The 19,471-nt window shown below is 44.7% G+C and overlaps 1 protein-coding gene across 1 annotated transcript in view; it reads left to right on the top strand.

The window, feature by feature from the left end:
* LOC117359637 (cadherin-8) overlaps positions 1 to 19,471 on the top strand; it is a 469,702-nt gene that overhangs the window by 211,177 nt on the left and 239,054 nt on the right. Inside the window, exon 4 of the mRNA XM_033942802.1 lies at positions 11,783 to 11,950. Coding sequence (XP_033798693.1) covers positions 11,783 to 11,950 — 168 coding nt within the window. The remainder of the gene's footprint in view (positions 1 to 11,782; positions 11,951 to 19,471) is intronic.

The following is a 19,471-nucleotide window of genomic DNA, read 5'->3' as shown; positions in this document are numbered from 1 at the left end:
CCACTTCCCTTGAGCGCCCTCCTGCCACGGCTGCGACTCCGGTCCTCCCGGCACCGTGCAGACCCCGCAAACGCTCCGCTCCGATATCGGTGAGTGCCTCGTCATCGGCCTCCTCAACGCCGGAGCGTGGAGCGGTACCTATGGTACCGAAAAAGAAAAAAGCGGTACCGGTGCCTCCACTGGACGACCGCATCGCGGCCATACTCCAAGCCCAATTGTAAGAGCAGCTGCAGCAGCAACTCCAGCACCTGTTGCCGGCGATGTTGGCCCCACACCTTCCGGTACCGGACCGGTCCGAGCCTCGCCCGATCCCAGCGGTGTTGACCCCCTCGGTACCGCTTAACACTTCCATGCCAGTGCTCTCGGCTGAACCACACCGTTCCCAACCTACGGTGCAGACCCGCTCTAATACCGACCCTTCCCGGTACCCAGAACGGCACCGGTCTTCCTCTCCCGGTACCGCCTCGGTACGCTCCGGCAAATCTCTCTCCAAGACCCGCCATGCCGAGCCCTCCACACCGACGTCCCGCCGTGCGCACCGTGACATCAGGGACCCGGACTTATGGGAAGAATCCCCGCCCGGTACCGAGGAAGACGCTTCGTCGACAGACGAGGAACCCTCGGTGGCTGATACCGGTTCAAAACCCGAACAGTCCTCTTTCACCAAATTCCTCAGGGAGATGTCAACGGCACTTTCCATTCCCTTAGAGTCCAACTCTAAAACGTCCCAGGCTTTTCTCGATGTCCTAGACTTTGAGCAACCTCCCAAGGAATTCCTTAAGTTGCCCGTCCACGACATCCTACGGGAAACTTTTTATAAAAACTGGGAGAACCCCCTCACTGTCCCCGGGGCCCCTCGCAAACTGGATAGCTTGTACCGGGTCATCCCGATCCCAGGGTTTGACAAGCCTAAATTGCCCCATGAATCTCTCCTGGTGGAGTCCACCTTAAAGAAAACTCAGGGCTCCAGTGTCTATGCCTCCACCCCTTCTGGCAGAGAGGGGAAAACTATGGATAAGTTTGGCAAGCGCCTTTTCCAGAATGCGATGCTGGCCAACAGGGCAAATAATTACACCTTTCACTTCTCCTTCTACATGAAGCATCTGGTGCAATAACTCTCCTCCTTATAAAAATACATCCCTGAACGTAAGGTCCCCCTCTTCCAACAGCAAATTTCCAGTCTGCTCCAACTCCGGAAATTCATGGTACGCTCCATTTATGACTCGTTTGAGCTGACCTCTCGAGCATCTGCCATGGCTGTTGCCATGCGGCGTCTGGCCTGGCTGAGGGTTTCTGACCTCGACATCAACCATCAAGACCGCCTGGCTAACGCACCTTGTCTTGGTGATGAACTCTTCGGGGAGTCCCTGGACTCAACAACCCAGAAACTCTCGGCACATGAGACCAGGTGGGATACTCTGGTGAAACCTAAAAAGAAGACTCCGCCTACTCGCCCCTATAGACAGCAGTCCTCCTACCAGCGCAGGTTCTCGGCCAGACCTCTCAACCCGCCACAACAGCAACCTCGCCGACCTCGTCACCAGCATCAAACTCAGGCTCGCTCCCACTCTCACCAACCTGCCAAGCCTCTCCCTCCGTCAAAACCATCTCAACCCTTTTGACTCTTTTCTCCAGGGCATGGCCAGTCTCCCACCATCATTGCCTTTTCCTCAGCCTATCGGAGGACGCCTCCAACTTTTTCTCAGCCGTTGAGAGGTCATCACATCAGACCAGTGGGTCCTCAACATCATTCGCCACGGCTACTCTCTCAACTTTCAGACTCTTCCACCAGACAGTCCTCCCAAAGAGTCTGCTTTCCACTCCTCCCAATCCTCCCTCCTCCTGAGAGAGGTCTACTCCCTCCTTCTTCTCAACGCCATCGAAGAGGTACCCTCAGACCAAAGGGGTCAGGGATTCTACTCCCGCTACTTCCTGGTTCCCAAGAAGACAGGAGACCTCCGTCCCATCCTCGATCTCTGGGACCTCAACAAGTGTCTGGTCAAGGAAAAGTTCAGAATGCTCACCCTTGCCACGCTTTACCCTCTTCTCTCTCAACACGACTGGCTATGTTCCCTAGACCTCAAAGAGGCCTACACTCACATTCCAATCCATCTGACTTCACGTCGCTACCTCCGATTTCAGATACAGCACCGTCACTATCAGTACAAAGTGCTACCCTTTGGCCTCGCATCATCGCCCAGGGTGTTCACCAAGTGCCTTGTTGTGGTGGCGGCCTTTCTCAGGTCTCACCACCTCCAGGTGTTCCCCTACTTGGACGATTGGTTGGTGGAAGCACCTACGTCTCCACTTGTGCTACAAGCCACTCAGCACACCATCTCCTTCCTCCATCTCCTGGGGTTTGAGATCAACTACCCCAAGTCGCATCTGCTTCCCACACAGCGACTTCAGTTCATTGGAGCCGTTCTCGACACCACTCTGATGAGGGCGTTTCTCCCCTCCGACCGCCAACGGACCCTGCTCCACCTCTGCCGTCAGGTGCTCCTTCATCACTCCATTCCAGCTCGGCAGATGATGGTCCTCCTGGGCCACATGGCCTCGACGGTCCATGTGCTTCCTCTGGCACGACTCCACCTCAGGACACCTCAGTGGACTCTAGCCAACCAATGGTCACAGACTACGGATCCTCTTTCTCATCCCATCTCTGTGACATCGTCTCTTCAGCAATCTCTTCAATGGTGGTTGAACTCCTCCAATCTTTCCAGGGGTCTACTCTTTCATCTACCCCCTCACTCCATGATCATAACCACAGATGCCTCCCCCTATGCATGGGGAGCTCACCTGGGAGATCTCCGCACCCAGGGCCTCTGGACCCATCAGAAGCGTCAACATCACATCAATTTCCTGGAACTCAGGGCCATGTTCTATGCTCTCAAGGCCTTCCAGCACCTTCTCTACCCTCAGGTTCTTCTCCTGTGCACAGACAACCAAGTCGCCATGTACTACATAAACAAGCAAGGCGGCACCGGATCTCCCCTCCTCTCTCAGGAGGCCATCCGCATCTGGACCTGGGCCACGGCCCACAGTCTCTTCCTCAAGGCTGTCTATATCCAGGGCGAACAGAACTCCCTGGTCGACAATCTCAGCCGCATACTTCAACCCCACGAGTGGACTCTGGATCCTCCCACACTCCGCTCCATCTTCGCTCGGTGGGGCACTCCTCAGGTGGACCTCTTTGCAGCTCCTCACAACCATCAGCTGCCCCTTTTCTGTTCCAGACTCTTCTCTCCTCATCGTCTGGCCCCGGATGCATTCCTGCTCAACTGGACGGATCGGTTCCTCTATGCCTTTCCTCCACTGCCTTTGATGTTGCGGACGTTATTCAAACTCCGCAGGGACAGAGCCACCATGATTCTCATCGCCCCTCGGTGGCCTCGCCAACACTGGTTCTCCCTCCTGCTCCAGCTCAGCTCCAGAGAGCCCATTCCTTTCCCTGTGTTTCCTACTCTACTTACACAGCAGCATCAGTCTCTACTGCATCCCAATCTGTCCTCGCTCCACCTGACAGCTTGGTTTCTCTCGGGCTGACCTCTCCAGACAATCTGTCTCAGCCTGTCCGTCGTATTTTGAATGCCTCCAGGAAACCGGCCACCCTCCAATGTTACCATCAGAAGTGGACCCGGTTCTCCTCTTGGTGTCTACTACATCACCACGATCCCACCTCATTGGCGGTGGAAACTGTACTAGACTATTTGCTCTCTCTGTCCGATGCTGGCCTCAAGTCTACCTCAATCAGAGTCCACCTCAGTGCCATCACTGCGTTTCATGTGCCTATCCTCAGAAAACCTCTCACGGCTCATCCCCTGGTTTCCCGATTCATGAGAGGCCTCTTCAATGTCAAACCACCTCTGAAGCCTCCTCCAGTCGTCTGGGACCTGAATGTGGTTTTATCCGCCCTCATGAAACCTCCTTTTGAGCCTCTTGCCACAAATTCGCTCAAATTTCTTACATGGAAGGTGCTTTCCTCATTGCCATCACCTCTGCCAGAAGGGTTAGTGAGCTGCATGCACTGGTTGCCGACCCACCTTTCACTGTTTTTCACCATGACAAGGTGGTTCTGCGCACCCATCCTAAATTCCTTCCCAAGGTGGTCTCGGACTTCCACCTCAACCAGTCCATTATGTTGCCTGTCTTTTTCCCTAAGCCTCATTCTCATCCTGGGGAAAAGGCGTTGCACACGCTGGACTGTAAGCGTGCCCTTGCATACTACCTTGACCGTACCAGGGCTCACCGCTCGTCCCCTCAGCTCTTTCTGACCTTCGACCCTAACCGTCTAGGTCGTCCTGTCTCTAAACGGACGCTTTCCAACTGGCTTGCTGCCTGCATTGCGTTCTGTTATGCTCGGGCCGGTCTCTCACTGGAAGGTGCTGTCACGGCCCACAGGGTCAGAGCTATGGCTGCTTCTGTGGCTTTCCTCCGTTCCACGCCCATCGAGGAAATCTGCAAGGCTGCCACTTGGTCCTCAGTTCACACGTTCACTACTCACTACTGTTTGGATACCTTCTCCAGACGGGATGGACACTTCGGCCAATCTGTGTTACATAATTTATTTTCCTAATGGCCAACCATCCCTCCTTCCCTCTCTGTTCGCTTAGAGGTCACCCATGCGTTAAGAATATGCTGCCTGCTTGTCCTGGGATAAATCACAGTTACTTACCGTAACAGGTGTTATCCAGGGACAGCAGGCAGATATTCTTACGTCCCACCCACCTCCCCGGGTTGGCTTCTTAGCTGGCTTATCTTAACTGGGGACCACGCACTCCTCCGTCGGGCGGGAAGGCACTCGCGCATGCATGGTGCGGCCAACTAGAACTTTCTAGTTAAAAGTGTCCGTACCGGGGCTCCGTCGGTGACGTCACCCATGCGTTACGAATATCTGCCTGCTGTCCCTGGATAACACCTGTTACGGTAAGTAACTGTGCTGAATGTTGCATCCAGTTTTGGAGAACTTGTCTCAGAAAAGATATAATCAGGAAAAGAGAGAGTGCAAAAAAAAAAAAAGAAGATGCCTTGAAAATGATGCAGGAACAGCATTAAAAAAAAATCTTATCAAATGAGATTTCAGAAGTTAAATTTCTATATCCTACAGCAAATGTTTCTACACGCACAAAGTAGTAGGTACAGGAAATGATCTACCAGAGTAGATTGTAGGGACCAAAAAAAATGAAATGTTAATATATTTTTGGCACTAGCACAGCAACCCCCACCCCCACCCCCGCCAAAAAATGATAAGAAAGCTAAAATATCAGTTGGTGCCTATAGCACTCCTCCAATGTTTCCATATTTCTAATGACTCATGTCTATCACTCTTTAATTGTACAACATGCTAATTACAGAATTATATGAGTTTTATTGGTGAAAAAGGCAGGCCCCAGATTTAGCTGGGGCAGTATAAATGAGGCTGAACACCTCTCATTCCTTCTGTACATTTGTTTGTGGGAATGTGTGTGTTTGTGTGTGTGTGTGTAGGAGGGAGCACCTGCAGAGTTGCTGGGGAGGAAGAGTTTGTCTCTGCAAGAAGAGTTAGTGCAAAATGCTTTACTTCATCCACTGGTGGGCTACTCTGCTGCCTCTGTTGACATGGCAGCTTTCCTGAAGCAGGTGCTCCAGTAGCTTAATTTTGCCTGTCAGGAAGGGAGCCAGTATTAGTTTGCGCAGAGCTCCTTCTCTTGTGTCTTTGCCACGGTCACGGTGGTTCTGTAAGCTTCGATGCGACGCAGGGCTGGCCAGCTGTGTTGAGGCTGCTGAGTGGTCACTGCCAGCTTTGTTTAAACAGCTGTGATTGGCAGGCTTTACTTTATGGATTTAGGGCTGGATTCTCTAATATCGCTGGTCAAATCCGACGGGTCGCTGTAGCAGTTGTATATGTAACGATTAAAAAAAAAAAAAAAAAAGATGAGTTATTCTCGAAGAAACGCACATGCAAATGAGGTTTGTGCAGGGTCACAAAATTGATATGAGATCGGACACTGGTGATAGCGATTGGCACCTACGCAGAACGGTCCACGGAAAGAGGCTTGGAAAGAGGAGGAGCAGAGAGCTACCAGCAACGCTATGTTGTCTCAATCATAGGTGTGCCAGCACTATTGAATGGAGGGGAAGGAAGGGATGGAGTAATCGTCAGCTTCAAAAAAGTACATATAAGACACACCTTTAATACACACGCTCAAGACTCGTGCTTTTGAGATTTTTTCCCATCATTATAATTTATGTGAATAGTTTTTTTTAGATTTTTTATCATGAGTCACAACTAGAAACACACACCTGAGGCATGCTTTTCACAGTACCGGAACCCCCAAACCAGCTGGCAATTTTTGGTTGTTAAAAGCCTATGCTTCTCTTGGAGAATGACCTGCGATGATAGAGAATCACCTGAAGTGCTAATTTAAATATTAATGAGCTCATTTCACTGCCATTTTAATAGTAATCACCTTGTTGTACTGCATGGCAGAGTTGGAGGCTGCTAGGAAGCTTAAAAAAAGACCACAGTGAGCCATTTTGATAATCAGGCAGTAAAATACTAGTATGCTAAACCAGCTGGAACCAGTTTTACAGCCTTTTTTAAAAGCACGGTAAGTGGGCTTGTGGGCCGGTGACGTGCAATCGCTGCACGCTGGCCCTTCCCTTCCTGGAGTTGTGGTGAGCGACGGAGGTTCAGGGACAGAGGAGGAGGAATCGGTGGCGGGTAGGCAGGCTTCGGCATTGCAGGAAGGGAGGGAGGATGAAGGACAAAGGTTGGAAGGCAGTGAGGGGGAGGGGGCATGAACTTGGGACATGGGAGGGAGGGAATAGAAAGGGACAATTGTTGGGCCTGAGTGAAGAATGGAAGGAAGGAAGGAGACCCATGAAAACACCAATCAACAAAGGTAGAAAAATGATTTTATTTTCAATTTAGTGATCAAAATGTGTCCATTTTTGAGAATTTATATCTGTTGTGTGTATTTGAAAAATGAAAGGAACAGGGTGCAGAGCCTGGCAGGGAGGGGGGCAGGGTGCAGAGCTTGGCAAGGAGTGTGGGATTGGGTGCAGAGCCTGGCAGGGAGTGAGGGGGGCTGAGTGCAGAGCCTGGTATATATTAATGCACAATTTGGTTCAGAATGGTTTTTTTCTTGTTTTCCTGCTCTAAATCTAGGGTGCGTCTTATGGTCAGGTGCGTCTTATGGAGCAAAAAATATGGTTTATCCCAAACCGATCTCTACCAGCATGAACCCTTCAATTAGAAAATACACATACTCCAGTTTCCTTCCTAAATTATGGAATGAAATTCAACCTGCTATCATATCAACAACTAAACTACTTAACTTCAGGAAAGCAATAAAACCCATTTCTTTCCAGTATGATCATATAGACTATTCCAACCTGTAAACCAATACGGATCTGACCCTCCATACATTCTAAGCTGTGAACCAAAGTCCTTCATCTGTGGAAACCTGTCAAAACCATTTTGCTATCACAAATAGTTCACACAACTATGTGCTTAATGAGAAACTATTAAACCTGATACTGTATTCATAAGAAATTGCTAATAAGAGACCCAACACCCATGTTGCGGCTGTTATCTCTTATTATGTGCACAAACTTGTAAATGCTAACTATCATTATGTATGTTAACCTATAAACACCCAACTCTTATGTATGTAAATTCTTAATGTATATGTCAGGAAGTTTAGATTAACATGTTTAGGTCAATTAGATCGACCAATAACTTCCAATCCATATATTTTCTCTTACATAGAACGTATTGGACTCCAACCAAAATCACGAAAATCTCAAAGGGATCATCTAATCTATGCTGGTCTTGTGGAACTCAAGAAAGCTCTTTATCACATATGTTGTATCACTGCAATCAACTAATCTTATATTGGGATAAAGTATGGAAAACCATTTATTCCATATTAGATAGACAAGAACCCTTACAACTGAAAATTATTATCTGAGGTCATCATGGCCTTATAAAATCCCTGCAAAAATATAACTCCAGATTGCTTAACATTCTAATATACATACTGTAGCCATTAAGAATATTCTACATTGCTGGAAAGATCTCTCTAAAGTAGAATACATTTCAGGTGGAATACACCGTGTTTAACTGCTAAATATGAAAGTGTCATCACTGAAAAACATAACTCTTCACACTCATCTTAAAGTTTGGAGTCCAGTCACTTTATTTTGTGACATTTACCCCCTCTTTTACTAAGGTGCGCTAACCGATTAGCGTGCGCTAAACGCTAACACGTCCATAGACTAACATGCAAGCGTTAGCGTTTAACGTGCGCTAATCGGTTAGCGCACCTTAGTAAAAGAGAGCTTTAGTAACTGACTCATAATTCCATGAATACCATGGAATAGAGTGGAATGGACTGATTGGTACTCTTCTGTGTTCTATGCTTGAAGTATACCCAACACACCTTTTCTTTTTCTTTTTTCCCGTCGTGCTTACTCTCTCCTGCTGAGGAATGAGGAAAGACTGTCAAATACTAACCAATTAGTGAATGGTTAGCATGGGAACAGTGGATGGGATTTGCTTGCATTCTCACTAGAGAATTCAAGTAAGCTTTGGGTAAGATCTTCTAGGCACCTGCCTTTGCAGGCCTAGGTAGTACATTTTTCTGGCTTTTGCTATCTAATTGGCATTAAAAGAATATACTTGCACAGACACATACTGGAACCGTACCCAAAGTAAACCCCAGTGCCAGAGATAAGACCACGAGCTCAATTATGAATATTACTTCATAAATTCAGTAATATTCAAGAGGGGTTTGAGTAGTGGCTCGTGGCTGGTTATGGGACGGAAATGGGAATGGATGTCAGACCATGATAGTGCAGTATTTTTTTTGTGAAGTTTTTCTACAAAAGGCCAGTTTTTCGTATGATTCTGGGTAATTCTAGTTAGACAAACATCTGTGTTAGTTAAGGACCGCGCCCAAATAGAAGCGTACGGAAAAACAGGTGAATAAAAATCTGAATATAGATGTAGCCAAGGCCAGAAAAACACACTATAGATAAATATTAAGAAAAAGAATAATAATATTCTCTTTATGTACTTTGCTATTAAGCCAGATCATAGAGGAAATTAGGTAAAGCGTAAAATACATGCATAGAGATATTAAGAACTCCATCTTGGTTCCCTGCTGTTCTTTGTCCTCTCTGGTTCTTTGTTCAGCTTCCCGCCTTTAGCCTCGTGGTTCTAATTGATAACAGATGTGCTTAGGCCAGTTAGGAAGAGCATATTAGACTCCATATTCCAAACTGAGATATAACGTGTATTAAGTATGAATGTAATATATTGTGTTGTGTGTGAAAGGGGCCCCGAACGAATGAATGATGTATGAAAGATACGTGAAAGAATGGTGTGTACTTAAATTCTAATATTTTATATATTTTAAACCTGCAGAAACACTAAGGAAAATCCTGCGGCAACATCTGGGAGTAATTAGAGTCAGAGACTGTTGCTTCAGTCTCCAGCATAGGAAGGGGGGGGGGGGCATTGGAAGCCTACGCTTCAGGAAGAGGAAAGGGGGATTTGCCCCCCTTCCTCCAGAGTAAGGTTTCTGTGTAAGGCTGTGCAATTTGAACCTGTCAGCTTAGGAAGAGTTTTTTCCTTTAGGGCTGAGAATTTCTCAGCACCATGTTAATAATTATAGATTCTCTTGAATGTTATAATGTTAATTCAGAAATCAAAAGTAATTTTCTGAAAACTTTGTATAACTTTTAAACATGGAGGAATGTTTCTTTGTCCAACTTTAAGACCACCCATAGGATTGTTATTGGTTGATTATGATGATGATGTCACGAAAAGCCAACAGCATATAATAGGAATTTTGGAGCTAGTAAAACGAGACCATTGTGAGAAGGCCAGCCTTTGGCCACGATGATGATCTCCCATGAGCGCAACGTAAGCAATTATGCTGTTCTTTTGATCTAATAATGGAAAAATAGAAACAATAATTCAATAAATCTTGGTTATAATTTTAAAACCTTGCGCTGGTGTCATTTTGCATGTATAATTATTTTCAAACCTGAAGCTTTCACAAATGGCGTCAATGACCCTTGCTCAGAACCCATACCACCTAGAAAATAGGTGTCGATAAGGGTTCCCGCGTTAATGGCCATGTTTGGGTCTAGGATGATTTATTGCGGCCGATTCAGCATTGACACTTCAGCATGGCCATTCCAGCACTGAATCGGCTGCGATGCATGGTCCTGGTCATCTATGGCTCTCTTTTCCACTGTCCCCTGCACAGCATGGTTATTGATGGTTATTGATCAACCTGTTGTATAGAATTAGAAGCATTTGTTCACTATTTGATTGTTTTATTGTTACTGCATCAGGTTGTATCATGACTATATAATTTCTCATGTACTCTTATTTTTTGTTAAAATCAATAACATTTTTGAACTAAAAAATATGCATGTAAACATGTAACCCATTCTGGGCTTCTCTGGGAGGATGGGCAAATAAATGAAATAGATACGTGGTAATCAACTTCTTTTTAAACTGACCATAAAAGGTTGAAATGAGTCCTGATATTCAGCACTGGGTCATGCCCAGGCACAAGAATCGATTATCTGGACTTTGCTCACGTCCTGGCCATTAACCAGGTGAATGTGATATTCAGTCTGTTTCTCAATTAGCTTATTGGATGGTAAACTGAATATTGGGTGGGTTAGTTTTGCGAATCTGCCACTCCCCAAGATCATCTACCCTTCCAAAACCCAACCCTTTAACTCAGGCCCCCTTCCAAAGATCCCAAAGATCACACCCTCTCCTGAAGATATACCTCAAGTTCACTGTCCTAAAACCATTCCTCCTTTCCAATTATCCCTCTTGGTTTCCCCTGGGCCTACTGAAGGCATCTAGAGAATTCTAGATAGGAACAATCCTCACTGGATCCTGCCTTTGCTTACTCTGGGTTCAAAAGGGCTACAGCCACCTCTAGCAATAGTCTTTAAGTACCATCACTAGTATAATGAGACTTTCACTAGAGGCTGAGGCATCCATTTTGAACCTGGAGCAGGAATAGACAGGAGTAAGTGGAGATTACTTCTACTCATACTACCCAGATAATCAGGGATACCTTTAGGAATATCCAGGTTCTTGGGGAGGAGGGGGGTGGCTTCAGGCCACATCTTCAAAATTAATGGTTCCACCCAATATTCAGTCTGCTAACTGATTAGCTAACTGGATAGTGGGCTGAATTTTGTCACTGTCAACCATCCCTACCATTCCAGTACTACCCAGATGGTGCCACAGCTATCAGAGAGGACAAGTGCTGCTGAACATCCCCACTGGCTTTCTTATAAATTATACTGAACTCATGGTAGAGGTGTTTAATAAGCTTGCCATTTAGTATTATTATTATTAGCGTCTCCAACCTGGTTAACTCATTTTGGGTATTGACACTTTAGCCTTTTCCTTTACAAAAATTCTCATTGCAGAGGTGGCATTGGTGTATTGGTGATGGCTACATTACATGTCAGTTACCCCCTCTTTTACTAAGGTGCTCTATGCTTTTTAGCACGCATTAAATATTAGCACACGCTAATCACACGCTAAATGCTAACGTGTGCATGTTATCCTATGGACGCATTAGCAGTTAGCGCATGCGTTGATTTAGCACGTGCTAAAACACTTAGCGTACCTTTGTAAAAGAGGGCCTTAGATTAACTTTACTGCTTTTTAAAAACTCTTTCCTTATAGATGATCACTGATAAATTTGAGTTCCTTCTCCCAATAAGTTGAGTTTTTCTTTTTCTTTTTTAGCTATCATAAAGACGGCACTTTCAAACATGGATCGAGAAGCCAGGGAAGAATACCTTGTGGTCATCCAAGCTAAGGATATGGGAGGACACATGGGTGGTCTCTCTGGGACCACAACAGTAACTGTTACACTGACTGACGTTAATGATAACCCTCCAAAGTTTGCTATGAGTGAGTACTATGATTAGTGCATGTTCTAATATATTTGGTTTTACTATCATTATTTACTTCTTTATAATATCAAATAATGTTTCCATAATAATATGGAAAATAAAATAGTAAGAATCTCAGAATCACTAAGGTCATTAATTACTAAACAGTGTTAGGTATTCTGAGGCCCTTTTACTAAACTGCAGTAAGCACAAATGTGTGCTTACCACTTGCTAAAAAGCACTACCACGGAGCAATCTCAGGCATACCAGGGTAGTTTTCAGACTGGTGTACAGTATGCTTCCTATGTGCTATAAAATACTTTCAAAAATGGGTGCATGTTTGGGGGCAAAGAGCAAGCGTGCTAGCACTAGTCAGCACAGCTGGACTGTCACATACTAACCAATTAGTGAATGGTTAGCATGGGAACCCATACCACCTAGAATATAGGTGTCGATAAGGGTTCCCTCGTTAATGGCCATGTTTGGGTCTAGGATGATTTATTGGGCCGATTCAGCATTGACGCTTCAGCATGGCCATTCCAGCACTGAATCGGCTGCGATGCACGATCCCGGTCATCTATAGCTCTCTTTTCCACTGTCCCTTGTCCAGCATGTCTCCCCCTGAGGTCGCCCACCACCAATCCTGCATCTCGACTTCTCTCCCAGGAATTGCAGGTAATCACACCCCAAATTGCAGGCACCAACCATCCCCCTCTCCTCCTGTTCTGTGCGATTCAGCATTTCGGGGGTGGGCAATGCCTCCCAAAAATGTGATGTCCCTTTCCATACCCCCCTCAACGTTTAACCCTCCTTCTCTCCTCCCTGTGCCCAGTCCCCTCTCAGAAAGGCACCTTGCCGCAGCTTTCCTTCTTCAGTGCCCATCCCCTCTCGAAATTCATTGCGGTCAGCAGCGATGAAACATCCCAAGATGAACTGGTCATGACGAATCGTCCCATTCCAGCCATGATCTATTTAGGAAATTAGTGCATGACCATTAAAGGGGAAAATAGGAAATGTGACCATTTTGCAGCTGTGCTAAAAGAGCCTGATTCTGCAAATGTGCGTCCCAATAGTAGGTAGTGGTAGGCGTCCTACAGCCGTCTATCAGCCAATCGGGAGAAACATTTTATTTTTTAATGGGAAAAGAACCTACATTGTAGGTGTGCATTGCACATCTTTATAGACATGCAGGGATTCTTAAGCATGCCCAAGGCGGGGCATGGGCATGGTTTTGCCCAGAAGTGTCCTTGGGCGTGCTTAAGCACCCCTACACATCTCTGTAGGCATGAGACCTTCAAAATGCTAGCCTACATTTAAGGCGTCGGTTCAGTGATACAGACGCAATTCTTTTTTGGACGCTGATGCGTGATTGACACATGATCGGCATCCTAAAGAGAATCAGGCCTAAAGTGACCTCAGCACCCAGGAAACCCATATGCTAGTCATAGCACAAGCCACCTTTTAGTGCAGCTTAGTAAAAGGGCTCCTTAATTTATATAAACTCTATAATATGGAGCAAGAAAAAAAAAAGCAACTTAAAGTGCTACGTTAACAGCACATCCATTAAACATCTAAAAGAGAATTTTATGTTAGTGGGTGGGAAAGAGGAAAAGTTGTGTGGAGCTTGTCTTGAAGTTAATGCAGGTATTGTTAAAGTGTGCGAACTGCTAACGCAGATGATAACACGGAAGAGTTAATTACATTTCCAGAGACGCGGTTATCTGCATTCTTAATTTTGCATGACTTAATTTCCTCACATGTTGAGAATGCTCCCTACAATTGCTATTGAAATGTTGTAGTAACTGTGGGCTTGAATCTGGAAACGGCGCCTGCAAAACGGTCAATCACCGGTACGCGTCGTGTCCAGAATTGTGTCTATTTATTGTACAGATGCTTTAAATGCAGGCCAGCATTTTACAGGCCTATATTTAAGGTGTTTGACTCATGCCTAGGCACACCTATGGATGCTTAAGCTCACTTCCACTATAAGCCATGCCTACGCTAGCATTAGGCTTCCATAGGCATGTCTAAGCGCTTCTGTATGAGTATGACACCTACATTGTAGTTGTTTGCCACATCAATTTTTTTTTTTAATGTACGTCTCAATTGGTCCATTAGAAGGCAGCAGGATGCCTACCCCCGCCTACAATCGGGACGACGTTTTGAGAATTAGGCCCTTTGTGTTAATTAGGCCCTTTGTGTTAGAATTAACAAGTGTTAACTGGAAAACCTTTATGTAAATAAAGCCCCAAGAGATGAAGATGTAATAAACAAGATGAAAAAACATTTTAGATTCCATAGCTGAGACCGTAAAAATCCTCCATTGATCATTGTCCACATCTTCATGTTTATTATAAACTATGAACTGCACTTCACAAATCAAATAGGTATATGATTGCAGGCTAGAGATAGATTATATTTATATATGTGGTCTAATTTCAATAGTTCACATTTGAGATTTTATTAAACAGTATATCTAAAGAAAATATATAACGAAATATTTGTGTTGAACCAATCAAGTCAGGGACTCAGTTGCATATGTTGAACCAATCAAGTCAAGACGCAACACAGCTCGGTGTTTCAAAGGTACCATCTGCATTAATGAACGCGTTAGCCTTTAGCGCATGCTTAAACGGCTAGCGTGCCTTAGTAAAAGAGGGGGTAAGTCACATAATCTAAAAACATAACAGACATCCATACACTGATACCAAAAGCAGACACAAAAACAGATAAAAAGAAATTGTTGCAATCATCAGTGTAATATTACCTTAAATATTACAATGGGAAGCATATAAGGCCTGATATTATAAAAGACACCTAAACTTAGGCAGCTAAATTGACTCGCCTAGCTGATTTAGGCACCTAACTTAGGGGTCCTTTTACTAAGGCGCTCTAACCAATTTAGGGCGCGCTAAATGCTTACACGCCTATAGAATATAATGAGCGCGTTAGCATTTAACATGTCCTAATCTTTAGCGTGCGTTAAATCAGGTAGTGTACCTTAGTAAAAGGACCCCTTAATTATTTAATTAAATTAATCAGTGGTGATAAGCTTAATTGGCACAATAATTGGCTTATATTAAAATGAATTGCTATTTAGGTGCCAAAATCAGTAGGCGCCTACTGATTTTGGTCAGGTGCCTAGCCCGAGGTGCATATCAGAATGTGGGCATAGTTACGGGTGGATCGTAGGTAGACCTTGGGTATGTTTTATGAGTAGGCACCTTAGGCCCTTTTTTACAAAGGCGCGCTAAGCATTGTAGCACGGATTTAGCGCACGCTAAATCAACGCCTACGCTAACCTCTAATGCGTCAATAGGATAACATGCACGCATTAGCATTTAGAGTGTTTAGCGCGTGCTAATATTTAGCACACGCTAAAAAGCTTAGCGCACCTTTGTAAAAGAGGGGGTGAATTGAACTTAAGTGCCGGTTTTTAGACCAAGAAATCCTGCCATAAATAGAGGTGCTTAAGTCCAAATTAGATGCTATTAGATGCAAGTCTGTAAACAGCGCCTACATGAAGATTGACAGCTGCTAAGCACTGTGATCCTCGGCACCTATTTTTTAGGTGTTGTTTATAGAAACGGGGCCATAATGTACTACTATGTACGGTAATTAAATATATTTATAAATATGAGCAGTAACATATAACCATTTGTATTCCAAAAAATTTAAGTTTTTCTGATTTATTATTGCATTCTTTTATCCAAGGTGAAATACAAAAAAACATGAATAATCATATGAGGGGTGTTCAATAATTGATCTACCTCAATAGGAAAGAAAGACATTTAAAAAAAAAATTGTGGTTTATTTTTCAATATAGTCCCTTGATAGCTCCATATACTTCATCCACTTTTCCTGAAATGGTTTCAACCCCTTTGAGAAAAATTCTTCTGATTGATCCTCAAAACAGGACATCACAATTTCCTTCATGTCTTCAACACTTGAAAACCACTGTCCACAGATAGATTTCTTCAAAACTCAGAACAGGAAATAATCTGGGGGAGCCAGGTCAGGACTGTAGAGTGGATGGTTCAGCTGTTGAAGTCCACATTCACGGATGGTAACCTGTGATTGTCATGACATGTGCACTGGTGCATTGTCATAAAGAAGCAACACGCCAGCAATGAGTTTTCCTCATCTTTTCTCGATTGACTCTCACAAAGTGATCATTGTGTTGGCATAACTCTTCCCGGTTATGGTTGTCTTATGTGGCACGAACTCCAGAAGCAAAAATCCTTCATCATCCCAGAAGACAGTTGCCATGACTTTGCCTGCAGAGTTTTCTGTCTTGAACATTTTTGGGGTGGGGGATGACTTGTGCTTCTACTGCATTGACTCCATTTTGGACTCAGGATCTCCTTGATAGACCCAAGTCTCATCTCCAGTCACCAAACGATTAAAAAAAATTCATTCAGTCTTCATGGAGTATTTCCTGACAGCACTGGAGTCTTATGGCTTTCTGACATGGTGTTGGCATTCTTGGAACCTATCTTGTACTAACCTTGGACATGCCTATCTTTTCATGAATTATTTTCAAAACTGTACCTGCTGAGATGCTCATTTCTTCAGCTATTCTGGAAACTTTAGTTTGTTTGTCTGACAAAATTAAATCCTTGACTTTCTTGCACATTTCTGTGGAAGTTTCTTCCACAGGACGTCTCGTATGAGGGTCATCTTCAATTAAATATCTACCCCATTTAAACTGCTTGTTCCAAAATTTTACTTTGTAGGATGATGGGACAGACTCACCATAAACTGCAATCATGCATTCATGAATCTCCTTTGGCTTTTTCTCTTTTGTGAGAAAGTTTATGTTTCCACTTACTGTAAACCGAGTCGAGCTCCATTTGGTTGATGACCTGGCCTATAAAACTAAGTTTTAGTTTAGTTTAGTTAGTTTACACTGTTTAGCACTGAAGAGTGCTCCAGATCCATAACCAAATGACAACTGCTAATCCTTAGGGAGGCCTTGGCCCCAGCGACCTTCCCTGTTCCGATGCCCATGATTCCTTCTCATGTTGGTCCCAAAACTGATCCCTGATGTTCTCCACTACTTACCCTTTTACCTTCTGAGTAAATTCCATTTACCACCGCCATCTGCTGTCTGCTGGTCAACCAGTTTTCCATCCATTTCACAACTTTGGGTCCTAACTTAAGGCTGCAGAGCATCTTCAAGAGCCTCCTATGAGGAACCTTGTTGTCACGTTTCTTTTCTACTGTGTAAATTAATGTTCAGCATATTGCTCTGCTAATAACAATGCAATCTATATGAAATATGAGGGTGATAAAGGCCATAATAATAGTTATATTATGAATCAGAAAATATTTAGCTGGACAAGCATATTTTGAAAACACTCTAGCCAAGCGATTTCCCATTTCAAAATTGACTGGGTATCCCAAATACCTTGCAGATGTAACACATGCGGGGTCAAACTTGGGAAAGAAAGCAATAATCCCACTTCCATTAAACTGTTTTTTGTTTTTTTTAATAAATCTTCATTCATTTTCAAACTTAACACAGTACATATAGGAATACATACAGAATATTTGAAAAATAGCACTTACATCTTTCAATCAAATACATGAAAATTATTTTCACCCCCCCACCCCCTCCCTATTTCAATGTAATCAAGAAAACCAAACAATATTACAGTGGTGCCTCGCATAACGAACGCCTCGCACAGCGAACGCTGTGCACAACGAACTTCTTGTCTTGATTCGTACAACGGACTTCGTTTCACACAACGAATTCGCCCGAGCTGCATCCTTCCGCGCAGGCACTGCGCTTAACTGCCCTCTCTCACTTGTTTCCCCCGATTATCCAGCATCTAGCCCTCCCCCCCAAACACTTCCTGTTTCCAGCGAGGCGGCCCGCGTCAGAGGGGACGGGGTATCGAAGCGCGAGCGAGCTGCGGAAGTGGTGTTGGTGGTGGACGGCCTCAGGTATGAGTTAGGATGGTGGGGTGGGGAGGGGAGGCCTGAGAGCGAGCATGCGCGCACAGGGAGGAGACGGGGAGAGACGCGCTGGATTGGCAACGGTTGCTCTCTGTCGCCTCCCGGCTCCAGCGGCGTGACAGTTTTCAAACAGGCGCGTGGTTCTTTCTAAGCAGAACCACCAGCTTTAACGGCGCTGACTCCCGACTACAGCCTCCAACAGATGACTGCTTCCCATTGCATCCGGCCGCTGGCAGGTCTCGTGCGCAGCAGCCAATGGGTGCCAGCCACGAGTCGGCCAGCACCAGAGGGGGGAATCAGGAGAGACGAGCATCAGAGGGTGGAGGAGAGGCAAGGTAGAAGAAGAAAATCAGAGAGGAGAGAAGCAGAGAGAGAGAGATTGGACAAAGAGGAGGGGATGGTGAAGGAGGAAGAGAACAGAAAAGGAAAGAATAGGAGGAGCATTAGAGAGGGAGAGGAGAAGACAGTTTGCCAGCCTGAGAAACTCCCTAACCCCTTATGCTGCTGCACAGGGAAATGGGGAAAAATGACAGACAGACAGCGGGAGGGAGGGAGACAGAAAGAAAGAAAGACACAGGGGCAGTGAGAGGGACAGAAAGACAGACAGAGATAAAAATAATAACAAAAAATTTATCTTTATTTATGTCATCTTAGCATATTTTATGCTACAGAACGAATTATTTTTTTTTACATGTATTGTTATGGGAAAACGCGTTTCACATAACGAACTTTTCGCATAACAAACTTGCTCCTGGAACCAATTAAGTTCGTTGTGTGAGGCACCACTGTACTTCCATATTTTTCAGACAACAATCCCAATATGTTATCTCTCTCCCTCCCCCCCCCACACCCTGGATATGTATATTATAACAGTACAGGGAGACACCATTCAATTAGAATCAATAAAATTAGTCAATGGACCCCATACCCGTTTAAACCATTTGTTTAAACCCCCTTGCTCAAAAATCATTTTTTCGTATCTGTAACAAAAACATAATGAATGCCACCAGAAAGTAAAATTTAATTGGTCACAGTTTTTCCAATTTTCTGTAATCATTTTGGATGGCTACCCCAGTTGTAATACCCAATAATCTATTTTTATTTCTGTCTACTAGAGGTGTAAGAGATAACAACATCCCCCAGATTCCCACATCATACGATAGCGGAATCGCAGTGTCCAGAATCAGAGTACTATGTCCCCATATAGATCTCCAGAAATTGAACTAACAGCATGCATACCGCTCTCCAGGAAGACCCATCGGCATTCTCACAGGGACTTTTTTCACATTTTAAAATTGATTTAGCCAAACAAACCCCTTTTAAAATTGGCCTCTTAAAAGCGAGACCGATAGTGTTAGCAGTAACGTATGACATACTTGATGTTCTTACCCCCTCTTTTACTAAGGTGCACTAACTGATTTGCGCACGCTAATTGAACTAACGCACGCTAAATGCTAATGTGTACACTTTAGTGTTTAGCGCGCACTAAACGGTTAGCGCATCTTACCCCATCTTTTACCAAGGTGCGGTAGCTGACATAGCACACGCTCAATGCCAACACGTCCATAGCGTTTAGCAC

This window comes from Geotrypetes seraphini, chromosome 4 (assembly GCF_902459505.1).
Source record: "Geotrypetes seraphini chromosome 4, aGeoSer1.1, whole genome shotgun sequence".
In the NCBI taxonomy this organism is placed as follows: domain Eukaryota; kingdom Metazoa; phylum Chordata; class Amphibia; order Gymnophiona; family Dermophiidae; genus Geotrypetes; species Geotrypetes seraphini.
This window is presented reverse-complemented; position numbering and strand designations above follow the sequence as displayed.